The sequence below is a fragment of the Eucyclogobius newberryi genome, unplaced genomic scaffold, assembly GCF_026437365.1.
Source record: "Eucyclogobius newberryi isolate DKJ021-1_F unplaced genomic scaffold, fEucNew1.0.hap1 SCAF_9, whole genome shotgun sequence".
NCBI lineage: Eukaryota > Metazoa > Chordata > Actinopteri > Gobiiformes > Gobiidae > Eucyclogobius > Eucyclogobius newberryi.
Window position 1 is genome coordinate 16,669,314 of NW_027316532.1, and position 26,501 is coordinate 16,695,814.

General features: G+C 50.2%; 1 protein-coding gene across 3 annotated transcripts in view; it reads left to right on the forward strand.

Annotated features, from left to right (window-relative positions):
• kank3 (KN motif and ankyrin repeat domains 3) overlaps positions 1-25,505 on the forward strand; it is a 45,596-nt gene extending 20,091 nt beyond the window's left edge. The window contains exons 2-14 of one of the 3 annotated variants that reach the window (XM_072438256.1): positions 6,961-7,017; positions 9,977-10,048; positions 11,730-12,109; positions 12,878-13,094; positions 13,550-14,644; positions 15,180-15,279; positions 16,915-17,145; positions 17,783-17,873; positions 18,871-19,090; positions 19,291-19,433; positions 20,227-20,427; positions 24,088-24,186; positions 24,662-25,505. In XM_072438256.1, coding sequence (XP_072294357.1) covers positions 10,012-10,048; positions 11,730-12,109; positions 12,878-13,094; positions 13,550-14,644; positions 15,180-15,279; positions 16,915-17,145; positions 17,783-17,873; positions 18,871-19,090; positions 19,291-19,433; positions 20,227-20,427; positions 24,088-24,186; positions 24,662-24,724 — 2,877 coding nt within the window. In that variant the 5' untranslated portion in view covers positions 6,961-7,017; positions 9,977-10,011 and the 3' untranslated portion in view covers positions 24,725-25,505. Of the gene's footprint in view, positions 1-6,960; positions 7,018-9,976; positions 10,049-11,729; positions 12,110-12,877; positions 13,095-13,549; positions 14,645-15,179; positions 15,280-16,914; positions 17,146-17,782; positions 17,874-18,870; positions 19,091-19,290; positions 19,434-20,226; positions 20,537-24,087; positions 24,187-24,661 lie in introns of those variants that run through there. The other 2 variants (XM_072438255.1, XM_072438254.1) reach the window with 2 other exon arrangements.
• Positions 25,506-26,501: the final 996 nt, after the last annotated feature.

Here is a 26,501-nt window from a genome sequence, read left to right on the forward strand (position 1 = left end):
CAGTTATAAAAGCACAAAACAGTTATAAAAGCACAAAACAGTTATAAAAGCACAAAACAGTCTTATAAAAGCACAAAACAGTTATAAAAGCGCAAAACAGTCTTATAAAAGCACAAAACAGTTATAAAAGCACAAAACAGTCTTATAAAAGCACAAAACAGTCTTATAAAAGCACAAAACAGTTATAAAAGCACAAAACAGTCTTGTAAAAGCGCAAAACAGTCTTGTAAAAGCGCAAAACAGTTATAAAAGCACAAAACAGTCTTATAAAAGCGCAAAACAGTCTTATAAAAGCACAAAAAACAGTCTTATAAAAGCACAGAACTAAACTAAATCAGGACTGATTACTTTAACATTAATGTTTGTTCACACATAATTTAAGCTGTAAAACCCGAAATACTAAAGCGTGTTACAAATGACTACAATCCTTTAGAACATTTGATTTTATTACTTGATTTGTTTCTATCAAAAACATTGTGTCAGAAATGTCAATCTCGTCCTGTGGTCTTCCTCAAGGGTCAATTCTGGGGCCGCTTCTTTTGCTGATGTGGATGTTTCCTATTGGTCGAATTGTGAATAGTTTTAAGCATGTTTCGTATCATTTTTAAGCTGAAAAAAACAGTTGTAAGTCATCAATTGTTCTTTTGAAGAAACAGAGTGGGAGAAGTTTAAAATTCTTTTGCAAAACCTGTTAAAAATGTGTTTGCAGATTAATAACAGAAACTCTTTTTGCAGCAGATGAGAATATTTCTGTCGTTACTGACGTTCTTGTGTGATCGTCTTTCTAAACAAACCTTTGTCTTTGGATGTGATAAAACAGTTTTTAAAAGTTACAGAACATTACTTAACGTTAAGTAGATCAAATCCTGTTCTTGAAATGATTGTCCTTCTTTTGTTTCGTCTCGTTTGGGCTTTTATCATCCTCTTTTTACTTGTTTAAACAAATACTCACTTTAATTCCTGCAACACACGTCACTGCAGTCTGATCTTAATTTCACTGGATTCATATTAGATTTTGTATGGATTTCAAACTAATAGTTTGAACGTCGAGAGCTCTAAACGAACAGCCTGCTCCGGACGTCAGTGACACTTCTAGCCGGGCCCTCGGGTTAGGGCCTCTTGATGGTCCAAAAGACCCTCTTTAAAACCCAGGGGGGCCTGTCCTTTCAGGCTGGGATGCCCCGCCCACGGCCCTCTGGACTCTGTGGGGACGAGCGTTTAGTGACCGCTGGCTCTACGTCTCGACCCTCGATTGTAAATGTTCTTGTTTTGTATCGCTCCGTGAAAAGTGCTCTAAAAAGAAGGTTTGACTTCCTCACTTTCTCTGGGTTCATGGTTTTCACTGGGACCAGAGTCAGTCGAAACCTTGTCTCTCGAAGATGGCTCTAAACCCTTTGGTCGTGATAAACCTTGTCTCTCGAAGATGGCGAAGATGGCTCTAAACCCTTTGGTCGTGTTGAGCGCTGCACAGGTTTAGAGCGGGCGTTTCAGATGCACCTCATCTCCTTCTCGTGTTTGTTGCGTTGTTGAACCGGGGCCCTCAGCTGCGACTCCGTGTAATGATGTGTTGTGTTTGTTGCGTTGTTGAACCGGGGCCCTCAGCTGCGACTTCGTGTAATGACGTGTTGTGTTTACGGGGCCGCTCGTCTCTCAGGGCGATGGCAGAGGAATGCGTCTTCCCTGTAATTTAGCGCGTGCCGTTCGTCCCGGGCGCAGACAGGAAGGCAGCGCCGACACGTCCCGGGAGCGACGGGAACGCTCGCAGGATGTTTGGCTTTTCTCTGGAAATGCCGGCGCTGACAAACGAGGAAGGGGGAGGAGCTTCTGTTGCACAATGGGCCCTCGACATTCTGATGCTATGTCATAACGCTTTCAGGACCCTATGGGAGATTGGCAGGTTTTCGAACGACCAAGCGGCGAATCCAGACATCGCAAACGTCAGGGATTGGAACCGCAACGTTTTTTCCTTATGACTTCAAGTTCTTTGAAATGACAATAATGCCACATCTGCCGACCGCAGCTCGTCCAAAACGCTGCTGCTCGACTTAGAACTGGCACAGAGCATTTTGTCACGATTTTAAACTCTTCGCACTGGCTCTCGCTTTAGGATCTTAAAATGTCAACATTTAAATGTTTTCAAATGTCGCTCAATCTCTGTCCGACACTCGCTCTCACCGATCCATGAACGAAGAGCGAAAAACATGGGTCGGGTCAAAACTATGGACCTCAAACTCGCCCCTTTTCTCTTCTGAACACAGTTTGTAACGTTGACTTAAGTATTGAAATGTGTCTTTATTCTGTTGTTTTACGAGCGTTTGTTTGTTAAGCACGTTGTTTTCTGCTCTACGAAGGTGCTCTACGGATAAAGTTGACTCGGATTGTTTTTTGAGCTGTGAAAAACAGTACGACATCACATCCGTGGTTTTGTAGATCTGCCGCATTAGAATGTCCAATGTATTGTCTGAAATTAAAATAAATAAATGGTCCTCCTAAAACAGACAGAAACGCCCAGTGAAATCTCTCAAAAACGAGAAGACGAAGAAGAAATCGCCCACCTCTGATGTCACTGCGTTTTTGACATTATCGTGAAATATTTCACTAAAGTTAATTTAATTGCTGAAAGTTTTTATTAGGCCCGAGCGCCACAAGCTAGCGAGAGGCCTTTTAGTTCCGTAAACCCGTGCGAAATCGCGCGCGAAGCGCTCGCCCACTTCCAAAAACTCACTAACACACTCCTCCACTCATGCACGTCTCGTGCATACTCATTAGTTGTAGGAAAATGGAACATTACCATTTTTTAAACGAGCAAAGCCTGTGCAAAAGTGCACACTAAACTTTCCGTCATATTGTTCCATGCATATAAGCATGTAATGCAAAAATTGAACATTATTACTGTATAGAGGGCCGAAAACACAGAGTGGGCGGAGCCCACTCAAAATTAACGGAAGTACCCGTCAGTGACCAGGGACCCACACCATGAGGTGGGAAAGCTCTCGCGCTTTCCGAAAATGTATAGTTTATTATTAGAAAAATGTGAAACATTGTTTTCACATCGGAATATTATTCTTTCTTCTTCTCGTGACCAACCCCCCTATTTTTCACCTTGTGAACATTGATGAAAAGTCACGAAAATGTGCACACCTCTGAAAGTTGTGCCTTTCTACATTCTGGCTCTCCTTTTTCTAAAATTTTAAAAATTGGCGCGTCAGCTCCCCCAAATGTACAAAAAATGCATTGAGAGATAGGAAATGACCCAAAAGAAATCTGATTGTAGAATCATGAAATTTGGCGCAGGGATAGATTTTGACAAGAGAAGTAAATAATATTTTATACTTCTACGAACTCCGCCAAGGGCGTTAGCCCAATTAACCTAAAATTTGGTGAGACTCATCTTCAGGAATGGGCCGTCGAAAGTTATCCACCTTTTCATTTTAAGAGCCACGGACTTTGTGCGACGGAGCTACAAACTTTTCCCTTTATATGTAAAGCAAAGGGAAGTAGACGCGATAGCGTCACAGATTCAGCAATGGGTAATAAATGTAATAAAAGGAAAATTGGGGCGCGTTAGCGGTGGTGTGGTGGCGACGTGGCGAGGGCCGATCATCGCCGCTTGCGGCTGTATTTGTTGTTGTTGTTGTTGAATCATGTGGATAATGACCATAAACCAGGTCAAACATCTGCATTTTGACAGTTGAAGGGTAAATTCTGACTTGCTTTTCTGTGTGAAACTCTGAACAGTTTATGTATGACTGAAGCAGCGCTGCGTTTGACCCAGAGCGGGCGCAGAGCCACATAATGTGTCTCAGGAACATCTGGGGAAGTCATAAGGACGGCATCAAATTTATATTTTCATGTTGTTCATTTTTTGTGTCATTATGAAAATATGAATGATGTCACTGCAGTTTACGGCTGAAATCACATGTTTGTCCTAGATTCATGTTTGAGCAACTCCAGATCGTCCAGAGGCGTTCGGTTGGAGCTGTGAGCGTTTGATTGTAGCTCCGAGTGTTCGGTTGGAGCCGTGAGCGTTCAGTTGGAGCTGTGTGCGTTCGGTAGGAGCCGTGAGCGTTTGATTGTAGCTCCGAGTGTTCGGTTGGAGCCGTGAGCGTTCAGTTGGAGCTGTGAGCGTTCGTTTGGAGCCGTGAGCGTTCAGTTGGAGCCGTGAGCGTTCAGTTGGAGCTGTGTGCGTTCGGTAGGAGCCGTGAGCGTTCAGTTGGAGCCGTGAGTGTTCGGTTGGAGCCATGAGTGGTGAGCGTTAGGTTGGAGCTGTGAGCGTTCGTTTGGAGCCGTGAGCGTTCAGTTGGAGCTGTGAGCGTTCGTTTGGAGCCGTGAGCGTTCAGTTGGAGCTGTGAGCGTTCGTTTGGAGCCGTGAGCGTTCAGTTGGAGCTGTGAGCGTTCGTTTGGAGCTGGGTGCGTTCGGTAGGAGCCGTGAGTGTTCGGTTGGAGCCGTGAGTGGTGAGCGTTAGGTTGGAGCTGTGAGCGTTCGTTTGGAGCCGTGAGCGTTCAGTTGGAGCTGTGAGCGTTCGTTTGGAGCCGTGAGCGTTCAGTTGGAGCTGTGAGCGTTCGTTTGGAGCTGTGTGCGTTCAGTTGGAGCTGTGAGCGTTCGTTTGGAGCCGTGAGCGTTCAGTTGGAGCTGTGAGCGTTCGTTTGGAGCCGTGAGCGTTCAGTTGGAGCTGTGAGCGTTCGTTTGGAGCCGTGAGCGTTCAGTTGGAGCTGTGAGCGTTCGTTTGGAGCTGTGTGCGTTCGGTAGGAGCCGTGAGCGTTCAGTTGGAGCCGTGAGTGTTCGGTTGGAGCCGTGAGTGGTGAGCGTTAGGTTGGAGCTGTGAGCGTTCGTTTGGAGCCGTGAGCGTTCAGTTGGAGCTGTGAGCGTTCGTTTGGAGCCGTGAGCGTTCAGTTGGAGCTGTGAGCGTTCGTTTGGAGCTGTGAGCATTCGTTTGGAGCTGTGAGCGTTCGTTTGGAGCTGTGTGCGTTCAGTTGGAGCTGTGAGCGTTTGTTTGGAGCCGTGAGCGTTCAGTTGGAGCTGTGAGCGTTCGTTTGGAGCCGTGAGCGTTCAGTTGGAGCTGTGAGCGTTCGTTTGGAGCTGTGAGCATTCGTTTGGAGCTGTGAGCGTTCGTTTGGAGCTGTGAGCGTTCGTTTGGAGCTGTGTGCGTTCAGTTGGAGCTGTGAGCGTTCGTTTGGAGCTGTGAGCGTTCTTTTGGAGCTGTGAGCGTTCGTTTGGTGCTGTGTGCGTTCGGTAGGAGCTGTGAGCGTTTTTTAAATTCCAAATGTTGTGAGTAGAACTTTGGGATGCCAGAGCCCGTGACTAACACCAGTTTGTCTGAAGTCACCTTTTTAAACCAGTAAAGACACGTTTTACGGCTTCGTCCCTTTAATCACCTCGCTCCATGCTCCCTCTGCTGGCGATAGTCAGGTTATTGCATGTGTTTGCTCCATTTCACTGAATTTAAGGGTCCGTTTTTCCGTTAACTATGTTCGATCTAATACACAACGTTTAAGTTTGCAGTTCTTTTCATGTTCTAAACAAGCTTTTTCTCAAAAAAACATCCACGGGGAAGAAATGGTTCTTGATGAAAAGTTAATTTTAAAACCGATGCTCCTGGGCCTTTACGTTTCCATTAAAGATTAAACGGCACAAACAAAAGCTTCCGTTTGGTGGATTTGCTCCGGGTCCAGACCTGGTCCGGACCTGTTCAGGCCTGTCCTAGTCCCGCTTTGACCCGGTTTAGTTTGTCGTTGTTGTAGTTACGGACGTTCTGTTTGGAGAAAGTGACAAATCCTTGGGTCAAGTGCAGTTCAGACGTCATGAATACAGTTAATGTTGTGTGACGTTGGGCGGGGCCTTTATTCTGTGACGTTGGGCGGGGCCTTTGTGTGCGACTCCTTTACCGCTCAAACACTGTCGTCACTGAAGAACTTTTATGATGCAGATATTTTTCTGCATCACGTTATTGTGTGAGGGATCGGCTCCAGGACATGAATCTTGTGTCTGAACGTCTTTTTGCTGGCCCATCTCGGGGGCCCATCTCGGGGGCCCATCTCGGGGGCCCATCTCGGGGGCCCATCTCGGGGGCCCATCTCGGGGGCCCATCTCGGGGGCCCATCTCGGCGGCCCATCTCGGGGGCCCATCTCGGCGGCCCATCATAATTACTGTGTCTCTTTTGATGAGTTACAAAATAAGAAACATTTGGACTGACTGCAGCTCCTCTGACTGAGGGGTGGAGGGGACGGAGAGGGCGGAGGGGCTTGTGGGTCGCGTGGCGGGGGGCGCCCTTTCGGGACCATGTTGGGACACGCTAGAGGAATGAGGCCTTCAGGCTCACGCCGCGCTCAGCTGGGGCTTTCCTCCTCTGTCTGTCCCGGGCTCCTCTGTCTGTCCCGGGCTCCTCTGTCTGTCCCGGGCTCCTCTGTCTGTCCCGGGCCGGGCTCCTCTGTCTGTCCCGGGCCGGGCTCCTCTGTCTGTCCCGGGGCTCCCCTGTCTGCTCCTCTGACCCGGGTTTTTCTGTCCGTCTGTCCCGGACTCCTCTGTCTGTCCCGGGGCTCCTCTGTCTGTCCCGGGGCTCCTCTGTCTGTCCCGGGGCTCCCCTGTCTGTCCCGGGCTCCTCTGACCCGGGTTTCTCTGTCCGTCTGTCCCGGACTCCTCTGTCTGTCCCGGGGCTCCTCTGTCTGTCCCGGGCTCCTCTGACCCGGGTTTCTCTGTCCGTCTGTCCCGGACTCCTCTGTCTGTCCCGGGGCTCCTCTGTCTGTCCCGGGCTCCTCTGACCGGGGTTTCTCTGTCTGTCTGTCCCGGGCTCCTCTGGTGGGCGGGTCCGAAGGGAAGGTGGGCAGGTGCGGAGGAAAAGTGAGCAGGTCCGGAGGAAAAGTGGGCGGGTCCGGAGGGAAAGTGGGCGGGTCCGGAGGGAAAGTGGGCGAGGAACAATAAGGTGAAGACTTTTAAGTGTTTGTTTGTTTGTGCTCCACAGGGGGGCGCATGGAGCAAGAACTGAACAGCTGCATGAGCCTCTCACCGTCGCACACAGGTCAGCAGGGGGCACCGGAGGTCATGAGAGGGCACCGGAGGTCATGAGAGGGCACCGGAGGTCATGAGAGGGCACCGGAGGTCATGAGAGGGCACCAGAGGTCATGAGAGGGCACCAGAGGGCACCAGAGGGCATGACAGGGCATCAGAGGGCATCTGAGGGCACTAGAGGGCATGAGAGGGCATGAGAGGGCACTAGAGGGCATGAGAGGGCACCAGAGGGCATGTGAGGGCATTAAAGGCACACTTTCAGACACTTTCAGACGTGGTAGAGAAACGTTACTTCAAAATAATCTTAATCTGTTTGAAGAACAAAACTATAATCCATGAGTAAAAAAGTCTTTGGGGAAACTGACTAACTTCTGAGTTATAATTCAGTAATAATCTAATTTGAAGGACAAAACTAAATTAAAGCACAAAATCTGGTGTTTTGACACTGTAGAGTTGGGTTTAGTACGCCGCCCTCTGACAAATACAGGAAGTACACGGCTCAGAGGCTAAAGTATAACACAAGATACATTACGTTTTTATTCGAGGCACAAACAAATCCAAATAAAGAATCAAATCCTGACAAAACAGTATTATTTAGAATATTCAAACAATTATTTCTATCGTACATGTTTTAAATAAAAAATCACCCAAATAAAGTTTGAAATATGGAAACTGAAGACCAAAATGTATTATTGGAGGAACAGGAAGTCTGCCCCGGGTTTATATGCCCGGGTTTATGGCCCTGTCTGAGGACTTTATGTGCCCGGGTTTATGGCCCTGTCTGAGGACTTTATGTGCCCGGGTTTATGGCCCTGTCTGAGGACTTTATGTGCCCGGGTTTATGGCCCTGTCTGAGGACTTTATGTGCCCGGGTTTATGGCCCTGTCTGAGGACTTTATGTGCCCGGGTTTATGGCCCTGTCTGAGGACTTTATGTGCCCTGGTTTAAGAGGGATAAGTGCAGGAGGGGCACGCTTCCTGAAGGGGGCGGCGTCCTCAGGCAGTGCACACAATAACACTCAGAGGTCATCAGGCTGGAGGTGTAAACACACAGGATTCCCATGTCCAGAAGCTTCTGTGCAAACGCCGGTCTCTACGGCAACACACGAACAAACGACATCCAACATGCTGTACATGTTTTATCCCATGTTGGTGGATTTATAATGATACTTCCTGGTTCAACACGCATGCGTTTGGTCAGTGTGAGTGCAGGAGGCGGAACAATGCACTGCTCATGATCAGTGTCGTACATCAGCCTTGTCACGAGCCTCAGCACGAGACTCATCACAAGCCTCAGCACGAGCCTCGTCACGAGCCTCGTCACGAGCCTCAGCACGAGCCTCGTCACGAGACTCGTCACGAGCCTCGTCACGAGACTCATCACGAGCCTCGTCATGGGCCTCGTCACGAGCCTCAGCATGAGCCTCTGAGCCTTGTGCATGTGCCTCATCATGGGCCTCTGAGCCTCATGAGCCTCAGCATGAGCCTCATCACGAGCCTCATCACGAGCCTCAGCATGAGCCTCAGCACGAGCCTCAGCATGAGCCTCAGCATGAGCCTCAGCATGAGCCTCAGCATGAGCCTCAGCATGAGCCTCAGCATGAGCCTCTGAGCTTTGTGCATAAGCCTCATCATGAGCCTCGTGATGAGCCTCATCATGAGCCTCATCATGAGCCTCGTCATGAACCTCGTCAGGAGCCTCTGAGCCTCGTCAGGAGCCTCAGCATGAGCCTCTGAGCCTCGTACATGAGCCTCAGCATGAGCCTCTGAGCCTCGTACATGAGCCTCAGCATGAGCCTCTGAGCCTCGTACATGAGCCTCAGCATGAGCCTCATCATGAGCCTAATCATGAGCCTCAGCATGAGCCTCATCATGAGCCTCATCATGAGCCTCATCATGAGCCTCATCATGAGCCTCAGCATGAGCCTCAGCATGAGCCTCATCATGAGCCTCATCATGAGCCTCATCATGAGCCTCATCATGAGCCTCATCATGAGCCTCAGCATGAGCCTCATCATGAGCCTCATCATGAGCCTCAGCATGAGCCTCAGCATGAGCCTCTGAGCCTCGTACATGAGCCTCAGCATGAGCCTCAGCATGAGCCTCATCATGAGCCTCATCATGAGCCTCATCATGAGCCTCAGCATGAGCCTCAGCATGAGCCTCAGCATGAGCCTCATCATGAGCCTCATCATGAGCCTCAGCATGAGCCTCATCATGAGCCTCAGCATGAGCCTCATCATGAGCCTCATCATGAGCCTAAAGTTTCACAAGAGGAAACTGTGAAACTCAGAACATGACGCCAGCTCCGGCTCAACCTGAGAAAAGACTGTGTAGTCCTTTTGCAGTTTCTCATATCTCGTTAGCTCAGGGCCGTTGCTAGGCATTTGGGTGCCCTAAGCAGACATGCTCAGTGGTGCCTCCATGCCCCCCATACCCCCCATAACCTTTACCCCCCATAGCCCCTTCAGTCCTTGTCAGTTCTGAGTGTTGACCCTTGGACGGGGCAGAATAACTTTGGTGTCGCGTGGCCTTCATCTGTGGCTCAAGTGTGAGTCTGATTTAGAGAATTAGCTCAAATGAAGAGTTCCTCGTGATTCGTGTCTGACCTTTGAGAACGTGTCCGTGAGAGTCACAAGGGTCAGACACTTTTAAACACGGTCAGTCTGTGTCCAGTTCGTCAATGAGATTTGCTTTTTTCACTTTTTGACCAATGAAAACAAAGGAAACACGAGAAACTTGGGTCGACGCCCACAACAGCAGTAACACACCATGAGCATGAACAGAGTCTTCTCAGAGCGCTCAGAGTGTTAAATGTGATTAAATGTCATGTTCTAATAAAAGGAGTGAGTTTGGATTGGCTGGAAAAGAAAAGTCAGAGTTTGTGTGTTGCCAAGGGAAACGAAGGCACATGTTCTAATGCTCTCAACGAGGCGTTACCCCCGGTAACTGAAGTGTTGTGTGTTTCAGGTGTTTCTCTGGAGCTTTGTTGGTGAAATCTGAAGATGACGCAGTCGGTGCAGGTCAACCCCAAACTGCCAGGTAGAGCGCCCCCTACGGGTTTAAATGTGATCTCTGTTCATGTGGTCACTGCACTGTCCATGTGGTCACTGCTCTGTCCATGTGGTCACTGCTCTGTTCATGTGGTCACTGCACTGTTCATGTGGTCACTGCTCTGTTCATGTGGTCACTGCACTGTTCATGTGGTCACTGAACTGTTCATGTGGTCACTGAACTGTTCATGTGGTCACTGCTCTGTTCATGTGGTCACTGCACTGTTCATGTGGTCACTGCTCTGTTCATGTGGTCACTGCACTGTTCATGTGGTCACTGAACTGTTCATGTGGTCACTGCTCTGTTCATGTGGTCACTGCACTGTTCATGTGGTCACTGCACTGTTCATGTGGTCACTGCACTGTTCATGTGGTCACTGCTCTGTTCATGTGGTCACTGCTCTGTTCATGTGGTCACTGCACTGTTCATGTGGTCACTGAACAGTTCATGTGGTCACTGCTCTGTTCATGTGGTCACTGCACTGTTCATGTGGTCACTGCTCTGTTCATGTGGTCACTGCTCTGTCCATGTGGTCACTGCTCTGTCCATGTGGTCACTGCTCTGGTCATGTGGTCACTGCACTGTTTGTTCATGTGGTCACTGCTCTGTTCATTCGTGTGGTCACTGCTCTGGTCATGTGGTCACTGCTCTGTACATGTGGTCACTGCTCTGGTCTGGTGGTCACTGCACTGTTCATGTGGTCACTGCTCTGTTCATGTGGTCACTGCTCTGTTCATTCATGTGGTCACTGCTCTGTACATGTGGTCACTGAACTGTTCATGTGGTCACTGCTCTGTTCATGTGGTCACTGCACTGTTCATGTGGTCACTGCACTGTTCATGTGGTCACTGCACTGTTCATGTGGTCACTGCTCTGTTCATGTGGTCACTGCACTGTTCATGTGGTCACTGCTCTGTCCATGTGGTCACTGCTCTGTCCATGTGGTCACTGCTCTGTTCATGTGGTCACTGCACTGTTCATGTGGTCACTGCACTGTTCATGTGGTCACTGCACTGTTCATTCGTGTGGTCACTGCTCTGGTCATGTGGTCACTGCTCTGGTCATGTGGTCACTGCTCTGTACATGTGGTCACTGCTCTGGTCTGGTGGTCACTGCTCTGTTCATGTGGTCACTGCTCTGTTCATTCATGTGGTCACTGCTCTGTACATGTGGTCACTGCTCTGGTCATGTGGTCACTGCTCTGGTCATGTGGTCACTGCACTGTTTGTTCATGTGGTCACTGCTCTGTTTGTTCATGTGGTCACTGCTCTGTTCATTCATGTGGTCACTGCTCTGTTCATGTGGTCACTGCTCTGTACATGTGGTCACTGCTCTGTACATGTGGTCACTGCTCTGTTCATTCATGTGGTCACTGCACTGTTCATGTGGTCACTGCACTGTTCATGTGGTCACCGCTCTGTTCATGTGGTCACTGCTCTGTACATGTGGTCACTGCTCTGTACATGTGGTCACTGCTCTGGTCATGTGGTCACTGCTCTGTACATGTGGTCACTGCTCTGGTCATGTGGTCACTGCTCTGGTCATGTGGTCACTGCTCTGTTTGTTCATGTGGTCACTGCTCTGGTCATGTGGTCACTGCTCTGGTCATGTGGTCACTGCTCTGGTTATGTGGTCACTGCTCTGTTCATGTGGTCACTGCTCTGTCCAGACCTGGGTTCGGCTTTCCACTTCCCTGCTCAGGATGAGCCGGAGCAGGCTTCGTACTCGGTCCAGACTCCGTACGGGTTCCAGCTGGACCTGGACTTCCTCAAGTACGTGGAGGAGATCGAGAGCGGTCATGGCGCGCGGCGAGCTCCAGCGTTGGGCCGACGCTCGGGCCGAGGGCTTCGTCTGTCCCAGATGAGTCCGAGCGGGGCCGGCCGGACCAGCGGCTGGACCTCCACAGAGTCCCTGACCTCCAGCAGCGAGGACGGGCGAGTTCCTCCTCCTCCCCCTCCACGACACCGACTGGGCTCTGCCCCGTGTGAGACTCTGTCGCTGTCGCCCATCGGACTCATCACCATCCCACCGCTGTCTGCAGGGACCAAGGTACACCAGGGCCACAGTTGTATCATCTGGACAAACAAAACGTTTTGATTCTCATCCTAAGGTCATTCTGTTGATTGAGTCAGGGAACTCGGCTATATATCCTACCCTGAGTAAGCCCCACTAAGCCCTTACTTACAGGGTTTCAAGAGACTATTATATACCACTGGGTGGATAAATCTTAAACCTTCATTACGGTTTAAGGAAGGATTCTCTTTTTTAACAGATTGCCGTTGCAAGAGGAGATAAAGAAGCAATCTTTGTTAAAAACGAGAAAACTTCTTAAGCAGACATGGAGGTTTAATATTTAACCTCCCAGTCGTATATAATAGTGTGTTGAAACCTTGGAACGGGAGACGCCCTGGGAATTCTGATGCTAATCAGGTACTCTGTGAGGAGGGAGCGGCAGTCAGTTTAGATGGCCCATTACAGGGCTGATGGTAAACAAAGAGGGTAGTCTCAAGGAAACAAAAAACTCCCTTTATCAGAAGGTCCCACCCATTGGACGGGGCTTACTCAGAGTGGGACAAAAAACCTGAGTTCCCGGACTCAATTCACAGATGAATCTTGGATGAGAGTCGAAATGTCTTATTTTTCTAAAAACAGTTGATTAAGTTCTGTTTTTATTCAATATTTCAGTGTTCATATTTAAATGATGCAGCCCCGTGCTATGGTGATAGAATACAGATACAGCAAATCTGGCATTGTGTGACTAGGGCTCATGTAATGTTAATGTGTATAAACTAACCTCACATTTCCCTCCTGGACCAGGTTCCTCCACCGCCGCCCCAGAGGAACCCTCGAGTGGAGCGCACTCTTCTGGAGACGAGCCTGAGACTGCAGCAGGAGCAGAGCCATCACAATGGAGCTCCTCACAAACACACTGTCCCTCCACTGCCTCAGACTGGGTCTCAGACGGGGCCTCAGGCTGTACCCAGTAGCTGGACCAAACCCAGCCCTCAGACCTCAGGACGCAGCACCCCTGCAGGTACTCACGACACACGGTTTGAGCTCTCTTGTACTATATGTTTTTGACCTAAGACCGGTAGCTTTTAATATATTCATTTAGATCCTATTAAAGGAAATTAACTAGTTTTAACTATCAAGGATTTATTGTTTATTGGCAAAGATGGGACCAAGTCCTTGGTTTACAAGTCTCATTGAAGTTTAAAGTCCTTTTGCCTCAAGCCCCAAGTCATTAGGCCACAAGACCTTTCAATTCCATATAGTTTTCATTGGAAACTTAAGTCTTGGACTTAAGTTCCATTGGAACTTAAGTCTCCAAGTTAAGCTCTGAGTTACTTGCCTTAAAGTACCTTTCGAGTACCAAATTGTTGTCCATTTTATCAACTTAAAATCCAAACTATTATTAGCCTGTGAGTCAGACTAAAGATAGAACCCTTAAACAGAATCATGTTTTAATCCTGATCCTGGTCCCCGCAGGAGGCGCTTCGGTTCCTCCTAGCCAGCTGCAGACCGTCCGCGAGCAGATGGCCACTGCCCTCAAACAGCTAAAAGAGATGGAGGAGCGCGTGAAGGGAGTCCCGGCGCTGGAGAGGGAGGTGGCCCGGCTCCGCGCTGAGAAGGACACGCTTCTGCTGCAGCTCCAAGAGAAAAGCACAGCCTTGGAGGTGACCAAGCAGCAGCAACATCAGGCGCTAACTCAGTCCTCCGCCCAAACTTCAGAAGAACCTCCAAAGAACATCCAACCGCACGCAGACGCATCGAGAGCTGACGAGCTGCAGAAGATGACGGACCAGCGGCGAACGGCCAAAGATGCAGACGTCAAAGCTGTGGAGACGAGATCGTTGGGGGTCGGCGAGGAAAAGCCAATGCACGTCGCGGTTTTCTATTACAGTCAAGGCGTCAAAGATGCAGCAGTGAGCGCGGCGGTGGCGGTGAGCGAGCGCGGAACAGAGACAGAGGCGCGTCCGACGAAAGCGCGGGGAGTCCAGGCCGCGGCGGAGACGAAAGACCAGGACGCGTGGGTGATGGAGAGCATGCTCGGGGTGACGTCCGAAGCCCAGCGAGAAATAGACACGCTACAAGACACCATCAAATTCCAGCAGGAGTCCATTTCGGCATTGGAAGACAGACTGATCGATGCTGGGAGAGAGCTGGAGCACTTTACGGCAAAGATTGAGGAAAGCACGTCGAAAGTCACATACGATAAAGGTGTTTTAGCGACACCGGAGACTACGAGCGCTCAAACGGGAACCACGGCGGCGGAGGTGAAGGAGGCTGGGGTGTCGTGTGTGACGGAAGTAAAGGACGCGAACGTGGGAGAACGTTTGGGTCAGAGCGAGCAGGAGACGCAGACGGAGGTGGAGCAGAAGGCTAGGGTGGAGGTGGTGAGCGCGAGCTGTCAGTGCGAGGAGCTGGAGACGCAGATGGAGAAGGTCAGGGTGGAGGTGGTGAACGTGAGCTGTCAGTGTGAGGAGCTGGAGACGCAGGCAAAGGAGAAGGTGAACGCAGAAGAAGATGTGAGCTCAGATGAGAGTGAAAAAGGAGAGCAGGAGAAGAAAACACCCAAGTCCGGTGAGTAATCAGGAAACAACATGATACACACACATGCAATACAACTCACAGTGTAATACCTCATTCGTCCAGGAGTGTTCCATGACTCCAGGAGTCATTCTGAATCTGCGAATCAACACCGGGAACTCAGATATTTATCCTACTCTGAGTGGGCAATAGGAGGCTATCAGCCTCCTATTGTCCCTGGCACACTCTCTCTCTCCTCCCTGTTTAACTGATTAGCATCCAAATGCCCTGGGCGTCGACCTTTCCAGGGATGGGTTCTTCTTAATGTCTTCAAGACAGTGAGGTGAAAATTCTAAGCAGGGAAAAAAAGATGGTTTGAAAGCATTAAAGATGCTATTTTTGTATGGTTTAGTTTCTGGTGAAACCAATAACACCTTTTCATTCAGAGTTCCTGGTCCTGATTCGCAGATTGAGAATGACTGAATCTTTTTCTACGATCACAGCATTAGAGTTAAACAACACTTGAGTCGACTTCTACAGTGATGGTTCTGACAGTGATGAGGGTCCACAATGTGCTCTGGCTGCACAGGTTTGCTGAAGTCCATCATGAAGAGGAACGATGGGAACAGCTCCGAAAGTCGCAGCACCGGAAAGAAGAGCCTGCAGTTTGTGGGGATCTTAAACGGAGGGTGAGGACCGTGTGATGTTTCTTCATGAATAAGTTACATTTGTCACGAGGAGCTGCCAAAGTTAACGCTATAAAAAGAGCAATGTTTCTCAAACTGTGGGTGAGGATGCAGGAGGGGGCGCTGTAGGGTCAAACTATACGTATAAAGAGCCTAGCCTCAATTTCTTAAACTCTTTCTTTATTCCTTTAAACAGATGAAATATGGACAGTTTTGTACTAGTAGGCAACAGTTCCACAATGAAAGAAAAATGCATGTACATTACAATAAAACTTGGAAATACAACTATCCATCCATCCATTTTCTTCCGCTTTATCTGGGGCCAGGTCGCTGGGGCAGCAGTCTAAGCAGGGACTACCAGACTTCCTCCTCCCCAGACACTTCCTGCAACTCCTCCGGGGGGATCCCGAGGCGTTCCCAGGCCAGCCGAGAGACATAGTCCCTCCAGCGTGTCCTGGGTCTTCCCCGGGGCCTCTTCCCGGTGGGACATGCCCGAAACACCTCCCCAGGGAGACGCCCAGGAGGCTCCGGAACAGATGCCCGAGCCACCTCAGCTGCAGGAGCAGCGGCTCTACTCCGTGCTCCCCCCGTGTGGCCGAGCTCCTCACCCTATCTCTAAGGGAGCGCCCAGCCACCCGGCGGAGGGAACTCATTTCGACCGCTTGTATCCGCGATCTTGTTCTTTAGGTCATTACCCAAAGCTCATGACCATAGGTGAGGGTAGAACGTAGAGTGACCGGTAAATAGAGAGCTTTGCCTTTCGGCTCAGCTCCCTCTTTACCACAACGGTCCGATGCAGCGACTGCATCACTGCAGCCGCTGCACCGATCCAGCTGTCAATCTCACGCTCCATCCTTCCCTCACTCGTGAACAAGACCCCGAGATACTTGAACTCCTCCACTTGGGGCAAGGACACCCCACCCACCTGGAGAGGGCAAGCCACCTTTTTCCGGTTGAGAACCATGGCCTCAGATTTGGAGGTGCTGATTCTCATCCCAGCCGCTTCACACTCTGCTCAAACCGTCCCAGTGCATGTTGCAGGTCCGGGTTTGATGGAGCCATCAGGACAACATCGTCTGCAAACAGCAGAGATGAGATCCTGTGGTCCCCAAACCGGACACCCTCCGACCCCTAAACACAACTTCTGACCCCTAACCACAACCTCCGACCCTTGACAGCGCCGGACCCCGTACTCCCGGATCACCCTCCAAAGGACACCCCGAGGGACACGGTCGAAAGCCTTCTCCCGATCCACAAAGCACATGTGGACTGTGCAAACTCCCATGAGCCCTCGAGCACCCGATGGAGGGTATAGAGCTGGTCCAGTGTTCCACGACCGGGACGAAAACCACTCTGCTCCTCCTGAATCCGAGGTTCGACTATTGGTCGGATTCTCCTCTCCAGTACCTGGAATAGACCTTCCAGGAGGCTGAGGAGTGTGATCCCTCTGTAGTTGGAACACAACTACATACTACATACAACTATCCACAGCAAAAGTAACACAAAGTAGTGTAACGCCAGTAGGTCTATGGGACAGTAATATAATAAAGAGCTGAAATACATCAGTCATTACATTCCACTTTAACACCAACCCCCCCCCCCCCCCCCCCCACAAACCGTGTCAATGTTCTGTGTCAGATATGAATCCACGTCGAGTGAAGACGAGGAGGAGTTGGAGGAAGATGGCGGCAGCTCGTCCGGCGACAGTGAGGACAGCGAGGAGAGCGGCGACGACAGCGACAGCGAGGAGGACGAGGCTGTGCTGGAGGTGGAGACGTCGGAGGACGAGCGAAACGTGAACCTGGACGAGAGCGACACCGACGAGGAAGCGCTGCGAGCCGCCGCCCACAGCCTGGACGTCAAGGAGAAGTGCGTGGTCACTCTGAACGTTTTAGAGGCCACTGTAATCATTTCAGTTCAATCTTTATTCCAAAAAAGTGAATCTAGTGTTTGATTTAAAGAACATTAAAGTCCAAATGACACACACTTTTCACTAAAACGCACTGAACACGATTATATTTCAGATTTTACTAAACATTTTGCCCGTTTGTCCCAGTTTAACCATTTAGAGAAAAAAACATGTTTATAATTGTACTTCCTGGTTGGACGTGAGCACAGATATGACATAGAGGTGATTCCACAGCTGTTACCATAGCAACCAGACTGTAAACAAGAGCCAAACTCCACATAAATGACACAACAGTTCTGATCTGACACACAATAATAGCATAAAACACCTTTTATTTAGTCCAACCATAGTTCAAACTGACTCTGTGTCGCACACTGATGACATCACTGTCATTTTAAACACTTATTTTTTAACATTTAACTTTACAAACTGCAAATTGACGGAAGTAAAACTGTGATAAATATTTGCCACAGGTTCTTTACCTCCAAACTAAGACATAATTAGAAAAACAGCAGAACTTTAAGCCACAGATTCTGCAGAAAGACTCAGTAAATCGCGTTGAGTTGTTGAGGAAAGTCAAACTGTGCTTTCTGTCAGGTTTGAACTGAGCTCAAAGATGCTTGAAGCCTGCCTCATCCTGAAGAACCATCTGAACGACCACGACCGCGATCTGCAGAGCAAAGACGTGGTGAGATCACGGCTGGAGCTTCACGGGTCAACACGGAGGCGACACGGGACGACACGGAGGCGACACAGGACGACACGGAGGCGACACAGGACGACATGGAGGCGACACGGGGCGACACGGAGGCGACACGGGGCGACAAGGGGTGACACGGGGCGACAAGGGGTGACACGGGGCGACAAGGGGGCGACACGGGGCGACACAGGGCGACACGGAGGCGACACAGGGCAACGGGGGAGACACAGGGCGGCACCGGGCGGCAGGGAGGCGACACGGGGCCGCACCGGGCGACACGGGGGCAACACGGGGGGACATGGAGGCGACACGGAGGCGGCAAGGGGTGACACGGGGTGACAAGGGGGCGGCACGGGGCGACACAGGGTGACACTGAGCGACAGGGGGCGACAAGGGGGCGACACGGTGCGGCACCGGGCGGCAGGGAGGCGACACGGGGCAACACGGGGGCCGAACCGGGCGGCACGGGGGGACACGGGGCGACACAGGGTCGACAAGGGGGGCGACACGGGGCGGCACCGGGCGACAGGGAGGTGACACGGGGCAACACGGGGGCGGCACCGGACGACACAGAGGCGACACGGGGGCGGCACGGGGCAACACGGGGGCGGCACCGGACGACACAGAGGCGACACGGGGGCGGCACGGGGCAACACGGGGGTGACACAGGGCGACACGGGGGCGGCACAGGGCGACACGGGGGTGACATCACGGGCGACACAGGGCAACAAGGGGGCGGCACAGGGCGACACGGAGGCGGCACAGGGCGACACGGGGGTGACACCACGGGCGACACAGGGCAACAAGGGGGCGGCACAGGGCGACACGGAGGCGGCACAGGGCGACACGGGGGTGACACCACGGGCGACACAGGGCAACAAGGGGGCGACACAGGGCGACACGGGGGCGGCACGGGAAGACACGTGGTGACATTCTGTTACTTTTGTCCGAGTTTTGCCGCCTCACATTGCCATTCCATTTGCAGCTCGCCGGCGCCCACACCGTGCAGCTCGAGTGGTTCCGCGTGTCCAGCGCGAAGACGTCTCCGCCCTCGCGAGTGTCCGATTACCTCATGGCCTTCTCCGAGGTGTCGTCCGCTCTGCTGGAGCACGTGGTCAACATGACGGACGGAAACGGCAACACGGCGCTGCACTACAGCGTGTCGCACTCCAACTTCGACGTGGTGGCGCTGCTGCTGGACACGGGTAATCGTGCTAAATGTGTGTTTCCATGCTCAAAGCTAGCTAACAGTTTTGCTTCATTTCTTTGACTTCTCTGCATGTGAGGGGCGTGGCTAAAGCTAGCGTGAACAGGAACAGTTTTGCTTCATTTCTTTGACTTGTGGTGCCGTGGTGTGGTTCCCCCTCTGCGGTGGTCCTGACCCGCTCTGTGTCGCTCTTTGCAGGTCTGTGCAGCGTGGACAAGCAGAACAAAGCGGGTTACACGGCCATCATGCTCGCTGCGCTGTCCACGGTGAAGGAGGACGAGGACATAAAGGTGGTGCAGAAGCTCTTCAGCCAGGGCAACGTCAACGCCAAAGCCAGCCAGGTCAGAGTCGTTGTGTTTCATGTACGGAACAGGTTTGAAAGGTTGTCTCAAACCTGTGGTGCTAGTACGCAGCTATGTGGTGTTCAGACTCCAATGCGACATGTGACGTTGTGAAGTGCAATAAAAGGCCCAAGACCCCAATAAAGCGACTCAAAGAACCACTTAAACCTGAGGAGGGTAAAGAGAGGAGTGTTAGCCCAGTTTAGACCTGGAGTAGTCCTGGTTTAGACCGGGTGGTACTCAGGAGGACAAATATGTGTATATATATATATATATATATATATATATATATATATAATTTCGGTTGTACTTTCGATGAACAGCGCATTTATGTTTATTTGAGAACGATTCAAAGTGCTTCACGACAGGAAAAAATGCAATAGAATCACTGAGACATGACAGAAATCGCAAAACAGTTTAAGACATAAAAAGCTAAACAAATAAAAGCCTAAACTGGATGCACTGGATGTTTCTGCCTCTTTTTAAGTTGATTAAAAAACAATAGAAAAAAATAGTCATAATAATAGACCAGGGCTATGCAATTGGCGGCCCGCGGGCTAAATCTGGCCCACTAAGCAATATGTCTCTGGCCCACATTAAACCGCAGCAAAGGCCCACAATAAACTGCACATGTTCATATTCAGTCCCACTTTTAACAGCAGCTGAATCAGATGCGAAACAAAGACAATTCTGGACTTGCATGTTAAAAGTCTGGTGCAGTTTTGTCGTCTGAACGCCCCTGTCTCAGAGCACTTTCTAGGGTTCTGATTCTGTGCGTTTGGGCCGGGTCCAGGCGGGGCAGACGGCGCTGATGCTGGCGGTGAGTCACGGGCGGCTGGAGATGGTGCGCGCCCTGCTGGAGTGCGGCGCCGACGTGAACATCCAGGACGACGAGGGCTCCACGGCCCTGATGTGCGCCTGCGAACACGGCCGCTCGGAGATCGTGAAGCTGCTGCTGGACACGCCCGGCTGCGACGTCGCCCTTGTGGACCATGTGAGAGGCTCCCATAAGAGAACGTGCTCAAAAAGGCTCGAAACAAGTATTTATCTTGTTTTGGGGCGTTTTATGACGACCTTAAAGTGACGTTGTCAATGGAACAAGCACCAAATGTCTTTATAATAAGAAAGATAATGCTTTTTCTATTGGCAAATCACATTTTAAGAAAGTCTAAATATACTAAAATCAAGATAAATACGACTCAATTCGATTAATTTTAATTTTTTTGTGCAAACGTCCTTTAAACACGTTTAACACTGAAATGTGAATTATGTTTGTTTAAAAAGGAGAAAACGATTTTTAGGTTTGACTCTGCAAATACTCGAGTTCACAATAGTTTTTCCTTTTATCTAAATTACATACTTAATCTGAGTGTCCCCTGTCCCGTGCCCCCCGCCCTGTGTCCCGTGCCCCCCGCCCTGTGTCCCATGCCCCGTGCCCTGTGCCCCCCACCCTGTGTCCCATGCCCCCCGCCCTGTGTCCCATGCCCCCCGCCCTGTGTCCCGTGCCCCCCGCCCTGTGTCCCGTGCCCCCCGCCCTGTGTTCCGTGCCCCCCGCCCTGTGTCCCGTGCCCCCCGCCCTCTGTCCCGTGTCCCCCGCCCTCTGTCCCGTGTCCCCTGCCCTGTGTCCCGTGCCCTGTGCCCCCCGCCCTGTGTCCCATGCCCCCCGCCCTGTGTCCCGTGCCCCCCGCCCTGTGTCCCGTGCCCCCCGCCCTCTGTCCCGTGTCCCCTGCCCTGTGTCCCGTGCCCCCCGCCCTGTGTCCCGTGCCCCCCGCCCTGTGTCCCGTGCCCCCCGCCCTGTGTCCCGTGCCCTGTGTCCACTGCCCTGTGCCCCGTGTCCCCCGCCCTGTGTCCCGTGTCCCCCGCCCTGTGTCCCGTGTCCCGTGCCCTGTGTCCCCCGCCCTGTGCCCCATTTCCCGTTCCAGGATGTTACACTAATGACATCTCCTGGTTTATCTGGACTTTACATTAATCCAGTTTCAGGACGCTCTGCTCCGGCCTGAGGTCCAGAGCAGTTTTACATCTGCCGCCTGGCCCCGGCTTCTGGCCCCGCCTCCAGAGCAGTTTTACATCTGCTCTGACACACGAGGGCTCTAAACTGTCTAAGAGTCTCAGTGTGACCCAAATATCCTCAGGAAGCAAGAACATGCTCAGTTGGAGCTTCTCTTCTCCTCTGCACATGCTCAGTTAGAGCTTCACTTCTCTGCACATGCTCAGTTAGGGCTTCTATTCTCCTCTGCACATGCTCAGTTAGAGCTTCACTTCTCTGCACATGCTCAGTTAGAGCTTCTCTTCTCCTCTGCACATGCTCAGTTAGGGCTTCTCTTCTCCTCTGCACATGCTCAGTTAGCGCTTCACTTCTCTGCACATGCTCAGTTAGGGCTTCTCTTCTCTGCACGTGCTCAGTTAGGGCTTCTCTTCTCCTCTGCACATGCTCAGTTAGAGCTTCTCCTCTGCACATGCTCAGTTATAGCTTCTCCTCTGCACATGCTCAGTTAGAGCTTCTCCTCTGCACATGCTCAGTTATCAAATCAAATCAATTTATTTTTGTAAGGCCCAAAATCACAACAACAGTTGCCTCTGAGGGCCACAGGGAGAAATGAATCAACAATGTCTGTGGTGGCGAGGGACGATGTCCCAGGGTCCTCTGTCCTTAGACTCTCCTTCTCGGCCAGGAAAAACTACAAAAAAAACCTCTTTGGGAAAAAAGCGTAGAAACCTGGCGGAGTTCCATGGAAGGAGAGATCCGACTCTCACAGACGGACAGACGGACACGAGGAGACTGGAGCTGGACCCACTCTTCAGGCAGATGAGGGACCAACTGAGGCGAGCTGGACCCACTCTTCAGGCAGATGAGGGACCGTCCACACAGGGCAGGGACCACTTCACCAGGGGAGGGGCATCTGGGTCCACAGGTCCTCAGGAGTGAGAGAAAGAAAAGAAGGCGGTGAACAGTTTGCAAGTGGAATCAAAAAATAAATATTGTTTGATAGCATAAGTAGTCAGAAGAAGAAGAGGATAGTGCTCAAGCTGTCATACTTCCCCCAGCATAGTTACTCGTAGGGCAGCGTAGCTAAAGCTGTGGGTTTATCTTTCTGTTCCTAACTACTCTGACCATAAGCGATTTCGAAGAGGAACGTTTTAAGCCTGGACTTAAATGAAGAGACTGTGTCAGCATATTTAACATGGGTCGGGAGCTGATTCCATAAGACAGGAGCTTGGTAGCTAAACGCTCTACCTCCTACAGTACTTTTAGAGACTCTTGGCACCACCAGAAGGCCGGCATTCTGAGAGCGAAGAGCTCTGTTTGGATGATATGGTTCTATAGCATCTTTGAGGTAGGATGGGGCCATGTCATTTATGGCTTTGTAGGTCAAGAGTAGAATTTTGAATTTGATTCTAAACTGGACGGGGAGCCAGTGAAGAGACTTCAGCACTGGCGTAATGTGCTCTCTTCTTTTTGTTCCTGTTAGTAATCTTGCTGCTGCATTTTGAACCAGTTGAAAGCTTTTTATGGAGCTTTTAGGACACGCTGCAAGCAGGGAGTTACAGTAGTCTAATCTAGTCGTTACAAATGCATGGATAAGTTTTTCGGCATCACTTTTAGGCAGGATTCTTCTGATTTTGGCGATGTTGCGCAAATGGAAATAGGCTGTTTTACAAGCTTGATTTATATGAGCTTTAAATGAGAGCTCCTGGTCAAATAAGACTCCAAGGTTTCTTACAGTAGAACTGGAGGCAAGTTAGAGCTTCTCCTCTGCACATGCTCAGTTAGAGCTTCTCTTCTCCTCTGCACATGCTCAGTTAGCGCTTCACTTCTCCTCTGCACATGCTCAGTTAGAGCTTCACTTCTCTGCACATGCTCAGTTAGAGCTTCACTTCTCCTCTGCACTGGTGCAGGAAGGAAAGAAGGAAAAACTAAATCAACAGTGATAAGTTTCCTTAAACAAAAGTAAAAAGATTATTTAAGTCAATGTATGACACAAAATATACTTGAGTAAGAGTATACGAAATACTTTTAGATTATAAAAGTGAAGTATTTAATATATTTTAGAATTATTAACAGGTAAAATAAAGTGGAAATGTTTGTGGTCCGGTTAAAACACGGACAGAAGCGATTGAATACATTTTTTACGTTTTGTTCTTGTTCTTAGTGTTGTTTGTTCAAACCTGGGACTTGAACTCAAAATCTTTCGGTAAAATGTATCCGTGCAATGTATGTTTTTTTGTAAATTGTCGTACTTGAAATACTGAAATACTCGTGGAAACAAAAAGAGAAATGTTCCAGTGTTTTCTTTAGCTCCGCTCTGAAGTCTGTGCTTTTTATTTAACTCAACCTGACCTTTAGCACTTTATCAGTTCATATGTGACATTCGTGTGTGTGTGTGTGTGTGTGTGTGTGTGTGTGTGTGTGTGTGTGTGTGTGTGTGTGTGTGTGTGTGTGTGTGTGTGTGTGTGTGTGTGTGTGTGTGTGTGTGTGTGTGTGTGTGTGTGTGTGTGTGTGTGTGTGTGTGTGTGTGTGTGTGTGTGTGTGTGTGTGTGTGTGTGTGTGTGTGTGTGTGTGTGTGTGTGTGTGTGTGTGTGTGTGTGTGTGTGTGTGTGTGTGTGTGTGTGTGTGTGTGTGTGTGTGTGTGTGTGTGTGTGTGTGTGTGTGTGGGACGGGAGTAACGCCTTGTCCATTGCACTTGAGGCCTGTCACAACGACACGGCGGTGCTGCTCTACGCTCACATGAACTACACCAAGAGCCAAGCTGCAGTGAGTACACAACACAACACACACACACATTGTTCACTGTTTTTCCAGTTCTAAAAGAGAACTAAACCAGGTCTAATCAAACACTAGTCAAGGTTGTTGTGCTCTGGATCATGTTGCACTGCTGCCCTCTGTTGGTCATATTTGACTGCACACTTAGATCTGAGAAATAAAAAGGCAGTTCTTTATTTTATCTTTTTGTTTCCATTTAAATTGCATCCGAAATACTTTTTGTTTCTTTTTTATTTCTTTGTGGGTGAAATAAAAGCATCTATAGCTGAAGTGTTCAGAATCACCTTCAGGAGCAGATTGTTTCGCCTTAAAGATAAGATAAGATAATCCTTTAATATCCAAGGGGAAATTTTGTTGTTACAACGCAGTGGAACAGGAGGAAAGGACAGATTATAGGAAGTTCCAAAAAAAAAAAAACACTCTTAAAAGTGTCATAATGACGTTGACTCAAACGCTTCTGTTTCAGGGAAGTCCCAAGGCCCCGCGGAGTCCGAACAGCGCTCACAGGTCCTGGCCCGGTTCTGACTGACCTCCAGCGCTCACAGGTCCTGGCCCGGTCCAGCGCTCACAGGTCCTGGCCCGGTTCTGAATGACCTCCAGCGCTCACAGGTCCTTGCCCGGCCCGGTCCAGCGCTCACAGGTCCTGGCCTGGTTCTGAATGACCTCCAGCGCTCACAGGTCCTGGCCCGGTCCAGCGCTCACAGGTCCTGGCCCGGTTCTGAATGACCTCCAGCGCTCACAGGTCCTTGCCCGGCCCGGTCCAGCGCTCACAGGTCCTGGCCCGGTTCTGAATGACCTCCAGCGCTCACAGGTCCTTGCCCGGCCCGGTTCAGCGCTCAGAGGTCCTGGCCCGGTCCAGCGCTCGCAGGTCTTGGATCTGACTGAGCTCCACTGGATCCACTGGAATCTCACTAAACACATGTATTTATGGAAAGCCTTAACGCGCCTTGTGTATTATTATTGTTATTATTATGTCTGACTTTTATTTTGAAAGGGTTTACGGTTCTTTTCATCTCACGTCTCGTTTCGTCTGTGACAGAAACGAGACGCTCTTTGTCTTTGCACTCTATTATCACTGTCACGGGTTTTTGGACCCGACGTCGACACTAAAACAAGATCACGTCACATTTAGTGCAGCGTCGCTGAACCGCCCACAGGGGGCAGTAACTTCCATTACAACACATCGTTTCTCCAGAAAAAAACATGTCAACCGCGTCATTAACGTCTGTGAACGTCTGCACTAACTCTCTATGCAACGTGTTCTAATGAATATATGAAATGTATATACGATAATAAACTTATTTACTGTACGTGTCTCTGTTTAATGTTGCAATAAGACAATTAAAACGTATAATTAATGATGGGCCAAAGTCACATAAAGAATCAGAAGTGTGATCGTCTTTGTCAAAGCTGCGACGTTTAGTCACTTTTTAGTATTGAGGGGATGTGTACTGGATGTGTGACCTCTGTGCGACCTCTGCGACCTTCGTGTGACCTTTGTCCTGTAGACACTTCAACATGAACCTGCCGAATGCCCTGAAGATGGAGATCAGCCACGTCGACTACAGTCTTTCCATTTGTGTGTTGCCCCGTTACAAATAAATCAAACACAAAAACAACGCGCAACATAAAACAATAAAAAGTATAAAGTGTAAATGAAGAAAAGAGGCCAAACTGAAGCAAACTGCGCCAAAGCAGAAGCTAAAAGGTCCCCAGTCCTGACCCAAAGCAGGAGCTAAAAGGTCCCCAGTCCTGACCCAAAGTAGGAGCTAAAAGGTCCCCAGTCCTGACCCAAAGCAGGAGCTAAAAGGTCCCCAGTCCTGACCCAAAGTAGGAGCTAAAAGGTCCCCAGTCCTGACCCAAAGCAGGAGCTAAAAGGTCCCCAGTCCTGACCCAAAGTAGGAGCTAAAAGGTCCCCAGTCCTGACCCAAAGTAGGAGCTAAAAGGTCCCCAGTCCTGACCCAAAGCAGGAGCTAAAAGGTCCCCAGTCCTGACCCAAAGCAGGAGCTAAAGGGTCCCCAGTCCTGACACAAAGCAGGAGCTAAAAGGTCCCCAGTCCTGACCCAAAGCAGGAGCTAAAAGGTCCCCAGTCCTGACCCAAAGCAGGAGCTAAAAGGTCCCCAGTCCTGACCCAAAGCAGGAGCTAAAAGGTCCCCAGTCCTGACCCAAAGGAGGAGTTAAAGGTCCCCAGTCCTGACCCAAAGCAGAAGCTAAAAGGTTCCCATTCCTGACCCAAAATAGGAGCTAAAAGGTTCCCAAAGTGTGGCCCTAGTTTCTCCTCTGTGTGAACATCAAATGGGACTCCA